At 42.2% G+C, this 12,519-nt stretch overlaps 2 protein-coding genes across 3 annotated transcripts in view; both read right to left on the bottom strand.

The window, feature by feature from the left end:
- POT1 (protection of telomeres 1) overlaps positions 1-12,519 on the bottom strand; it is a 629,477-nt gene that overhangs the window by 16,706 nt on the left and 600,252 nt on the right. The gene's annotated exons all lie outside the window — the stretch shown is intronic.
- The window catches only part of WASL (WASP like actin nucleation promoting factor), a 49,802-nt gene that overhangs the window by 33,601 nt on the left and 3,682 nt on the right, over positions 1-12,519 (bottom strand). Inside the window, exon 2 of one of the 2 annotated variants that reach the window (XM_083820265.1) lies at positions 10,392-10,703. The exons of the other annotated variant lie outside the window; for it this stretch is intronic. Within the exon in view, the coding sequence (XP_083676391.1) occupies positions 10,392-10,433 (42 nt within the window). The 5' untranslated portion in view covers positions 10,434-10,703. The remainder of the gene's footprint in view (positions 1-10,391; positions 10,704-12,519) is intronic. 2 annotated transcript variants of the gene reach the window in all.

The following is a 12,519-nucleotide window of genomic DNA, read 5'->3' as shown; positions in this document are numbered from 1 at the left end:
TCCTTGAGAGCAGAAGACATACCTAATAGCGAAAGCATTAAACGTTTGGGAGAATGCTATTTTAAATGCGGTCTTGCCAACAGCCTGTAGCATGATGCTCGTCTTCATCTCTCCCCCATGCCTCGTTTTCTTCATCTGTGCTATGGAGGAGATGGTGACCTCTACCTCTGTACAGTGCTTTAAGAACTACTGATGAAGAAAACAGCATTAGGCTGCCACAGGCAGAAATCCATTTCTTGGGGTTTGGGGGCTGGAGGACGAGGGCTACCGTACCTCATCTGCTAACAGCAAGGGCTAACACAAGCAGCGTGGAACTGCCTTAGTTTTCTCCACAATGCGTGAACATCAATTACTACTTCATAGCCTGTTTACTGTTGACTGTTTTAGTCTCAGACACGCTACAACCATGAAGATAAGGGAACAGAGATATCCTTTCACTGCAAGGGATGAGGCTTGATTAAATTGACATTTATTACAGCTAACAGTTACAAATGTCACTGCTCGTTCCTTCTTTGTAGGTCCAAAGCAATGACTTTGCTAACATACCGTGGAGTGCAATATTAACTTAAATATTTGTAAACAAATTTTAGTAATTTGGAATCAGTGTCACAGAACAGTGGTCTTATATGGCCAACTCTACATAAACCCTGGCCTGAATGTAGGCCACCTATTTGCATTTTAGACAAACCACAGCTCTAAGCTTTGTGAATAACAATACATACTAATGCTTTTGTAAGTCATCACACTTTATACTCAGTATATTAAACGTTTTCTTTTTAAAATGGAAGAATAAAGACCACAAAGCAAATGTCCCAAAACTTGATAGTAAAAGGATTTTTTTTTTTTAATAAAGCAAAAGTAATTTCCCACTTTCTCAGCATTTTTAGGGGTCTCTTCCAGGAGGAAGAACAAGAATCCCGGAAGTCTTATGAAAAAGACTGAGAAAATCATGAGATCAAGCACACAAAAAAAAAATCTGATGTCAATACCAGAGGAACCAGACACTCACCTGACAGAAGCAATTTTGAAAATTAGGCACTGCAGCCTAATTCCAGCACAGCCATTCAATAAAATAATTTTCTCCATACATCTAGGTTCTTCCTCTAAAGAAAGCTACACGAAACATACTAGGGATATTTTAGGCTGGATTTTGGTATTACTATTTATGCCTCTTAGAAACTGCATTAAGAGCTTACTCTCAGCCATCTGCTATGGCACAGGCTCTGTAGCTCAAAGATTTTTGTTACAATTCTCACATCACATACTATAAATGGTAAATTTCTACCATATAAAAAGGCTCCCCTGTGCAATTTGTGTTTTTGGTACATGCTCCCTTTGGACCATCCAAAGGAACAGTATAAAGGTAACGTTTGGGTGCAGTTTATTGCTTGAAAAAAAACTGAAGACAAACCAGTGGGTTTGCGATACTCAGTTTTCAGGGGCAAGGGAAGAAATGGGTAGAAGTGCCCTCTGCCAAGTCAGGACTTCAAAAACAGTTGCAAGTCAAAACTTGCTAACAATGGAGTTGACAGTTTCCTTTCCAAACTTACTGCCTACTACCCAAAAATAAATGCACGGAGGACTGCTGAACGGGAAAGCTCCTTCCCAGAAGCCTCAATTCTTCCTCTGCAATTCCTTAGGGTGCCAGACTCACTTATCACGGGGCTGCCTGCTCTGCTAGGAAAAACTAGAACAGCAAAAACTGTAAAGAATCTGCTAATTTACCATTAATGAGATACAGCATTTCTTTATACAGCAAGAGCTTTGTAGAAAGGGCAGCAGGATGCATTTCTCCTGCACTTCGTGTCTGTATGTAAGTACTGTCCATGAAGAAAACCTACCGGTTTCCAGTTTAATCACAGGACACTTCTCTTCAGTACAGCACTGGTAGTACACCTTTACACAGCAGCTATAATGAGCAATCATAGGCAGAATTGAGGAATGGAGGCAACGGTACTGTTCTTAATCTTTTATTCTTAAATATTTATGTTTGAATAGGCCAGAACAGCATCTCTGCAGAAGCTGAAGTTACTTCTCCCTTCAGTATTGCTGTGTCCCCGTTCACAATGGTAACTTGTGAACATTGTTCAGCAGCAATAACAAACATGCTGTGCAAGGTGCTAGAAGCACGCACCACTCTGAATTTACAGATAATAAAGTGTTTTTATTCTACCTTCAACACTACATCTTGTGTGAGAAGCAAAGCTTATGGTAAAGAAAATCAATATTAGGCTAGATAATGCAAGAACTTAAAATCTATAGCCATCAATATAATTACGATGAATACAGTAGTTTAAGATATTTTAAAAACACTTAGGATAGAAAATATTTGTTTTGAAGAACATTTAGAAGAATAGGACTGAATCTGACCTTTACTCTTTTGGTGAGTAGTGCCTGAATTAATGAAATACAACCTGTTGAACCAAAAGAATATTTTTAATGAAGATCTTTACACAGCTTTGCTTTTGATGAAAATGTGAAATGAAATAGTGAAAATGAAATACTGAAGACAATCAGTCCATATCGAATTGGCAGTCCCATCAGCCAATATCAGGAACCTAACCAGGCAGCAGACTGGAAGTGTTACATACCTCAGTTCCTGAACTACTTTCCAGAGGCCTTTCTGCCCGGTCTGGAACTTCTGACAGCGAGGTGAACACGCTCAGTGCCACTGCTTCTTGCTGCCTGAAAGAGCTGGCAGCAGCTTTTCGGTCAGGTCAGATGTTTGTCACTCTTCTGAAAACCTCCTTTTGTGCACTAAGTTATGGTGATTTTGTGATGGCGTAGAGACAGTGTAGTGCAATGACACACTTGCTAACAGAATAAAAGTGTTGATTTAATAGCGATTGTAACTATTAAACAGAAAAAAACGTTACTAATGACAGTGATGCATTTTTCCAGCAGTGTAACACATTCGCAAGTGAGATAATCTTCCATAATCGCTCTTATGCAACTTAAGCTCCAGTGACTGAAAGAAGCTCCCCTTTGCCAAAGCAGACACTGGGCTGCCAGTTTTTGCATGAGTATTCCTTTCCTCGTGTCCAGCTAACTGCACCCATTGCTCTGAGCACTTGCACAGCCTCAATCTGTTAGCACAGAAACGGACTGCTCTTGATGTTGAGTGTAAGAAAGATAATATCAGCCCCAGGTATATACAGTTTAGAGAAAACAAGTTGATTATCCAATTAAGACAGAGCTCAAGAAAAATGACACCCTACCCAAAACACTTAATATGGGTATAGACATAGGATATCTCTTCCAGTCTGCTGGAAGAAGTAATTACAGGAGTGGGACCTATGCAATATCGATTGCTAGATATTCAGCATTATGAACAACAGATTGAAGTCTGTATAACTGGGTCCTAAAAAAGGACCCAGGAAGTAATTTGCCAGAAGCTTCAACACTGTGGTGCAAACACCAGTGACCTTCCTACAGGAAGATGGCAATGGGGCTGTATCAGTGACACAAGCTAAAGCTTGACCAAGTGGGAGAAAAAAAAACAAACACTTCTTGCTAGCCTAGATTCCACTCCTGGACACACGGACTATTTATAGAAGACAGATTTAAAGAGTGAACTGAAAAGCCAGCCAACTTCACCAATGAATGTGGCCTGCAGAACACTTGTTACTCAAAGGAGCATCCTTCAGAAGAAGGCCTCTGCCACCCCCCGTGAGACATGCAGCACGGTGCAGAACTTCAGCGCTTTCCGTGAGCTAACCTGGAATGTGGATCACTACCTCCGCTGGTCCCCACATACAAGCCTCAGGTCTGCAGCAGACATCATGGTCCTCTGAGGAACTCCAGAGTCAAAGTGATGCCAGTTACTTCACTTTTGGACCAGGTTACTCGACCATAACAGGCCTCCATGTCGCGTTTCAACAAAGTGCCCAGTGCATCTGGCATAAGAAACAGTTTTGATGACACAGAGCAGGCACCCTCGCTGACAGCTGGGATGTTTATTTAGCACAAACCAACCACATAAGGCCTTTTGCTATTTCCAAGGTGCATCATAGTGATTGTCCGCATGCGGTGACCTTGGAGAAGTTGCTTCCAACATGGTACAACAACGTGCATGTATTGGCACTGTGACACTTCATTTCTCGAAGAATCACTGCAGCTAGAGCTGCCATGCAAGTCTCCACCCTGACATTAAGGCTAAAAGCACTCAGCTTCTAAATCCATGCTGGATTATTACCTCCCTTCCACTCTGAAAGGAAAATGCCTGCTGTGGTGGAGCTGCTGGTAGTGCACCAAGCATCACCAGGGGGCCAGTCCTGCCAGTGCTGCCTTGTACAAGCAGGTGTTTTGGAGGTGGGGAGGAGGAAGAGGAGATCACAGGACGGAAAAAAATGTAAAGCTTCAAACATTTAGATGCTTCAGCTCTGTAGACATTATCTAATATGAGACCCAGTGCATGCAAAAGACACACTTTCACATCTCTGACAGAAATAAATGATTAAGTTGGAACACCAAAACAGAGCACACGATGATTAAACTGTCATTAGTTATGCTGCCTCGCTCCCTAGCACCATCTCTGGATCTCAAGTGGGAAAATATTGGGTCTGAACTGACAGTAAACTGCTGGACCTCTCCAAAACGCAGCTGTGGTGGAGACTTTGAGACCTCAGCACAGATCTCCAGAGTCTCTGAAGACACACAGAACTTTGTTCTTGAATTACTTACAAGCTACCCATCAGAAGAGAGAGCTTTGGCCAGGAATGTGTTTTCCTTATAGGCCTGTGCTCTGTAATCAAGAAGTACAGTAAGTGAAATGCATCAGCCTTTGAGGTCATCCCTGCTGCACCTAGTGTCTGTAGAACGGCTCCAAGTTAGCGTGATCTCCTTACCACAAGGCAAAATACTTATTTTTTCCCCCCCCCCCTGAAATCAGAGAAGAGGATCAGGAGCCTTACGAGCTTGTGTTCACAGCATGTCAGATGCACCTGATAGTCTGCCTGCTGCAGTAGGTTGCTACATGCAAAGGCACACTTTCACCTGCTGGAAACTTCCAGTCACCCAAATTTTCTCAGGTTTCCAAAAAACCGTTTCAGAGAGCAGACAGATAATACTGAATTTTGCTGCTGGCAGGACTTTGACTCTGACTTGATGTCAAAGAGGACAGGCATGAGAACAGCAGCGGAGCTGCCCCTTGCTCTCCAATGCACATGTGAATAGAAATTTTGGAACAGATGGCTCACTTGGGCCTACCAAATCCCACCACTGCAGTCACTTTTGTCTCCTGGTATTTTTTTTACATGTTACACAAACTAGGACTCTGCCCACTTTCTGGATCTGATGACAAACGGTATGGGAGAATTTGCATCTACACAGAGGAACTCATTGTCCTCCCACACAACACAAATGGGTGAGGACGGCCCTGCCCATACCACCCATTAGGAACTGTGCTTACACCATTCTAGTCCCAAAACCACGCTCATTAAATTGGGGTGAGTAGGTGAGTACCAGCTAGCATTACCCAAACCCATGCCAGGAAGCATGCCAGCAAATTTAACGCCATGGAAAGCCACAGGACAGTGCCTGAGCTCACGCTGCTGCCCTGCTGATGCTAACAAACCTAAGCAGAAGTAGCACAGCTGATGTACCAGAGGTGAGGGAAAGGACAGAATACGTCCCTCTGGCACAAGGCTTCTACCATCTCTGGGTAGGTATCTTGTATTCTGAACACACTGATTCTGGTTATCAGGGACAGAAAGGTATGGTCAGTGTGAGGGCCAGACCCCTTGGTTACACAGGGCAAAGCCTGGAGCAGCAGCAGAACACCTACCTGCTCTCTAAGCAACCCTCAGCTAAGTAATACAAACAGAGGGCAGAGGAAGAGACCAGACTTCTTGTTTACAGGCAGCAAAGGCCAGAGATGCAAAGGAAAAATCTCAATGAAGAAATGTAGCACTGAGATACCTCCCACATGACATAAAAAGACAAAATGAAAACCATGATGTAAGAGTGACGTATTTTTAGAGAAGTATTTGGCACTAAAATCCATCGCAATCCATCTTATCAAACAGAACTGAAACACCTCTATGTCTGTTGCACCTTGTATGACCTTGAACTAAGGCAAGGAGGGCAGGATCCATGCAGAGATACAAAGGTATTAAGTCTCTCAAGCAGGTAGATATCGGCACCCAAACAGAACCAATCTCTCAGAACACTTACTTCCTCCAAGAACAGATAAATGTTTGTTGAATCACTACTGAGATCCAGAGATCGAGAGCAATCAGCATTTTCTGTTGCAATGACACTTTAAGACCTTACGTAGATTTAAACGAAAAGTTCCAGCTACATAAACTGAGAACAGTACTATCAGGAAAACAGAGGCCAACATTGCTGGTTAAGAAAGGTAAAAGTTATAATACATATTATAAGGCTGAAAAATACTGGTTGATAAAAAGCTGTGTAAAATTAAGCACCAAACCTGTACTTTTTAGTAACCTGGCAGTTAACTGTATCAACAAAGTCTAGAGCTAATAATCCTGAGTGCCCAGTTACAAAACAAGTTTCATACCTGAGATACCATTAGGTACAGACTAAAGGCAGATAAAGAAAAAACAGCCCTGCGTTTTATTTATTAGAAACTACTGCTTCCTTCTTTGCAAACGTAAGGGGAAGCTTTTGCCTGCAGTATTGCACAGAACACATACCACTACAGGATGTTCATAGTTTTCTTCCTCTCTCTTCAGTTAACCACAAAAATCAAGTACAGTTTTAAAAGAGAGGAGCCTATTTGGATGCCTTTGTGTATATTTAGTGTCACCAGCCAAGTGATGTTTCTATTTGCTTTGGCTGACTGAGATGGAGTAAGAAAAAAAAAATGTCTCCTTACAGAGAATGACCACATCTTAGCCGTGCTCAGAGAGAGCCATCACATGGCTAGGGGAGCAGGAAATAACTTACAGTTCACTCAAAGCAGTACTAAGCAATTCTGTGGTTTCAAATCTCAGCCTGTAGAGTTGCTGAAGCTGTATCTTCCCGTATACAGCTTCTTAATATAGCAGCTTCCAAACTGGAGAGTCTGGTCCTCCCTGGAGAAAGCGCAGCGGAGGGTGGGGCAGCACGAGGAGCCTGAGGAATATCCCACTTGGGTTGTGCTTCCCCCTCTCTCATCCACAAGTTCTCTTTTCTATAGCAACGCTGGCAATGACCTTGGGCCAGCGAAGATGAAATAGGGGAGAGATGTCTGACGGGCATACCTCAGGCTGAAGCGCATCGTAAAGCAGCAGCCAACAGCTGGCTGGCACGGACTGCCTCTCCTCGTGTGATGCTCTGATGAGTTCGGAGAATATGAAGTGTGGACAGTTAGGGCGATGTGCCAGGTGAGACACCAGCTTCATCAGCGAGAACAAAGTTGAGGAACCAAGAAACAGGGAGATAAGGGAGCAGAGGGAAGAACGGTGATGAAGAGAGACTTTTCTACCTCCAGATTGCGGATGCAAGGGCTAGAGGGAGAAAGGGAGGTTTTGGAGGCAGCTGAGGGACAAAGGGAAGAGAGGAAATAAGGGGAAGAGATCATTTTGCTGGTAAAGAAGGGCAGAAAACCCTTTAAAGAAAAGAATGCAATGAGGGAAATAGAAGAAGCCCCTGATAGAAACCGAGATGCAAAATTCAGGGGACAGAGGTCATAGTGCAGGGCTTTGAACTACATCAGCTGAATGGGACTTAGAAGAGCAATAGAAGCTAAATTGATTCCTAAAATATCATTACCAACTTCATAGTAATCTGCTGTACAAAATCTTAACAGAGTTCTATTTTCCACATAGTGGATTCTTTTTAAGAAGGCAATTAATAGTATATTTTACAACAGAAGCAGTTTAAATGGTAGACCATTTTATACTTGTCTTCACCCCTAGCTTAGAAAGATATTAACACAAAAATTGCTATTCATTTCTTTTCTTATCCACATGTCACGTACGTGTAAATAAGTCTTTGGCTGTCACTTCAAGGAGGGAGAACCCATTTACTATTTAGCACCAAATTCCAATATTCAAATATTCTTTCTTTATAGCCTACAGAACAGCGAGACAACTATTATGTTTCGCTACTTAACGCTCAGAGATGTCATTTAGGAATCCCATATTCTATCTTAACCTTTCTTGTAAGGTATTCCCAAGTGTCTTGGCTAACTTTGGGGAAGCCATCATCAACGATACTAAAAGCAAATGCATTTTTGAAGCGTTTGCAAACTCAGAAGCAAGCAGTTATCTTTCCGTAGCTAAGAGTTCAAGTAATAGAATACAGTTTTCTTAGCTTTAAACAGGAGAAAACTGCATTTTCTTTTGGTAGGTCGGTGCTACTCATGCTGCAGATGCAATACCCCAGCATATAAAATATGCTTATAGAGCACAAATAGATTCCTGTCTAGCTATACTGCTCTTATGCTGCATAGTGGCTAATTAACAAGGGGAGATAAAGGCAAAGTAACACATTCACTTTGAAGGGAAATGAGATGAATGTGGGAAATTCTGAATTACACGTGAAGTTCTGACGGGGGAAACAGTGTGAGAAATCATCTTCCAGAAATGGAAACACTTACGACCTTGCAAGCCTTAATGTGATCTTTCAGCTTTAAGCTAGACACACTGGAAAACTGGAAAATCCATTAACATCGTTCCTCAGAAAACTTAAAAGGAAAAAAAGCTGCCTAGAGTCAGGATTTTAAGGGCAGCTGATTAAACATTATAGGGAAACAGCCTCACCAAGCTGTGGATGCATGTATGAAGGCATGTGCCTAACAAAGGTGAGATGCAATCTGCCAGCGTACTGGGGAGCTCTGCTGCAACAGTTCCCTTGCCAGCAACAAGCTCTTCCTCAAAACATCAAGTCTACAGGAACTGAGTAATTTGTAAGATGCTTTAATGAATTTCTACCAGAACCATATTATTTTCAACCTCAGAATACTAATTAGAGATGCCTAAAACGTCATGCACTGCATAAACACGAAGAGGTGTCAGGAGAATTATCTAACCCCAACTCCGGGGTAGTTGAAAATACCTTACTGAATTTGAAGAACTTATCAAGTGAGCAGTTTTCTGCAGGAGTGTCCCCATAGCTGTTTGCATTACATATCTTTCCGTTTGGCCCTACTAGCACACTGCTCCTGCCACACGAAGATCATAACACACTAGAATTTTAGTGTGTAACTGGAAAACTCCAGGAATGTAATTGCATAGCTACTTTGCCCATTTTAGTGGTTATCCAGGCATAAACAACATGTCTGGAAGCCACAGAATTTAGCATGGCAGTGTACCCAAGCAAATATATTGGGAAACAAGACTATATCTACAGCATCTGACCAAGTCACGTCCTGGTAGAGCGAGGGGGTTGTTTAAAACCACCCATGAAGATACACTTCAAATTCTGCTAAATCCACTTTGCATGATTTACTGTTACAAGGAAAAGCTGGCAATTAAAATAATACTTCTGTGTCCAAGTAACATGTAATGTCAACTGTTCTTGAGGAGGTCATTCCCTAACCTACCGAAAAGCAACTCTGCCTAGTGCCCATGACACAGTTTCACTGCTTCCTGTATTTTAGTATCAAGGTATTAGGTCACGAAACCTTGTGTTCTGCACTACACTCAGTTTTATTTCTGTACTACAAAGATTGCTCAAGAGACAAGCCTACGAAACGCACTCAGTGGAAGAGAGGACACTGTAAATCTTACCACACTGCTTTAAGCGAACAGCAAGCATCCTAACAGGACACTGAAAAGCTCACCGAAACCATCTCTGCTGTGGACAGCTCTGCCTATAGAAGGTCAAGGAAAATAATAATAAAAAAGCCTTTTGTCATGTCGGTAAATGAACTACTACAAAGTTTCTTGACAACACTCACCACATGCAGACCACTTCAACTCTTTGGTATGTTCCAGAGCAGAGAGAGGAGCTGCTGGTGGGAAACACTGCTGTTGCTGTACCTGCAGCTGCTACTACTCAACTGCAGTGGTAAACAAGTTTTGAATTTCTGTACTACTAGAGACACCAAGATCAGAGCAATAAAAGGCCAGAAGGAGCTCTACAGAAAAGGCTAGGACATTTGTTTGGACAAACATATCAGAACTCCACTAAAGGAGATTTGAGATCTAAACTCTCAGTAATCTCCATGATTACCTTTTCTACTCTGAAAACGGGTGGTAGAAAAGGGGTCTTCCACACTCCGCTTACTACAGATCGGGCTTATACCAGACCCTTGAAAACTCCAGAAGAAATAGTCCCAAAGCAAACATTCTAGCAACAAGATTCAAATCAATATTTACAATCAGATAAAGCAGAGAAATCACAAATTCTACATCAAAGGAGCAACAAAGCAGAGTCTTTCCATTTACGTATTTGCATGAAAAAGCAAACTCAGTCTTCATCTTCTCGCAAGAAACTACCTCGTCCTCACGTGTTCTCCTAAACACGCGGTATCTGGACATCTCGGTGGAAACCCCGTAGTCAAGGCATCTTACGAATGTTCACCTGCATCCTACACTAAAACTTGTGCTCCATCTTCGGGCTCTTCTGAATTCCTCCACCTGGTTCTTAGCTGTGGAGAGCTGCCAAGTTGCAACACAGCAGCTTGCGACTACAAATTGCTTTCATCCTGTTGGGCCCGTGCACTGCAAGATTCCAGAGCGCATTATCAGGAGCACGAGTGGCATTCGCGACCGGCTCATTAACCACAGAGACTTTCAGCACTCAACTACCTGCAAAACAGAGGAAAGGTCTATGAAGTAGCTCAGAAGAGACTGTAAGAGCTCTGAAGCCTTAATGGACTGAGGCACTCATTCCAGCCAGGTATTACTGGATCACCTCCTCTATGCTTAGAAGCACATAACACTTCCTCACAAAGATACACAGTGACTGAACTGGGTAGTAGGACTCACCCTGCACATCAAGGCACCTAAGTTTAGGCATGTAACACATGAGCTGACAAGCATAGTCAGGAGACATGCAGCCTCTACGGTCACTCAAGCAGATATAGAAATTCAACCTGTACTTGTAAATTTTTATCTTAAGGTAAACTGAATAGGAGATTTAGATAAGAGCGAGAGTTATCTGCTGACATTAGTGGAACTCCAACATCTGAATTTGTCTCTTAATCTGGAACTAAATCCCACTTTATGACTTTCTCTCAAATGCGTTTCAGTAATGAGACACAATGCCTAGCAGAGTATTCACATGTAGTCTCAAAACATTTCTCATCCATGAGTAAGTTATTTGTTTGCTGCATAGTTCACTACCTTAGATTAATAGCGGGCTGTAAGGAAAGTAAGAACAAGAAACACCGCAGTGTGAGGAGGATGGCTTGCTCTGAAGGGTCCGGTCTGACCTGTTCCTGTGAAAATCAATTTGTAGGCACAAACTTGGTTCAGAGGAGCTGTCGAAAACCAGTGGAATTCTCTCTAGAATAAAAGGTTATTGCTGACATGTCGTTTAGGGAAATAACTCCACTGGATACCAATGAGGCATCTGAAGATGTTATATGGCTTTTGACAAAGCCGGACAGACATTCAGAAAAGAAACCTAGGCACAACTCAATATCCTTGCTCTTCAGTGCCCTACACTGTGCCCTACAGCGCCCTTTGTCTTCTCCCCCACATCTCATTTAAGAACATAAGGAAAGATGAAGTCACCGCCACTGTCTAAGCAGATGACTAAGTTCTTCCTATCTTTTCAAGGGATAACTCCTTTTCAAGTGACAATCTCAGCTCTTCTGATACCTTCGTGGATGTGCAGCCTGCAGCACAAACTCCGAGGGGCAGAGGCCCAACACCTCCCTGCCACATGGTTGCCCATTTCTCAGGCCTGTGGCCAGCCATCGAGTCCTAGTTCATGCTGTTTTCACAGGCACAAGTAATCTTACAAGATGGACAAAATCTCTAATTCTTATCAATTAAGAACTAACCCCCCCCCCCCCCCCCCCCGTTCAGGTTTTTATTCTGTTTTATCTCAACTATTACTGCAACTTCTCCTTTGGCTCTGACATACAACCTTATTCTGGTCACATGCATTTTAAAAGCAGCCAAAATAGTTTTCTTAGTTTACTGCTGTGTCACTTCTCTTCTTGCATTCTTTACCAGTTCCTGTTTACCACATCACTACAGAGAGATCTTACAAACAACCTACTCCTAGCCTTACTCCCTTGACCAAGTGAAGAGTCCCACTTCTAAGCAGCATAAAATATCCATACTCCATTACCGGCTTCTAATGTTATCAAGTGTTACACACTTCTCATGTTTGCTTTCCTGAGGTCTCTTACATGTATAAAGCTATTTCTACAAGAATAAACTAATTCTTTATCACTGACATTATTGGCCACTGCAAGTCATGCAAATTAATCAAGTATCTTTATTAGAATGGATTACTTGGACACCTAGCATTTTTTCCTTAAAAAACCTTGTTCCTTATGATGAAATTGAAATGGATGACATACAGGGATTTAAGGAAAAACTTCCAAGTTCAGCACAACCATGAAAATATTTCAGTAATATATACAAAAGTAATCTACTCGCTCCTATT

Source organism: Anser anser (assembly GCF_964211835.1).
Source record: "Anser anser genome assembly, chromosome: 1".
In the NCBI taxonomy this organism is placed as follows: Eukaryota; Metazoa; Chordata; class Aves; order Anseriformes; family Anatidae; genus Anser; species Anser anser.
This window is presented reverse-complemented; position numbering and strand designations above follow the sequence as displayed.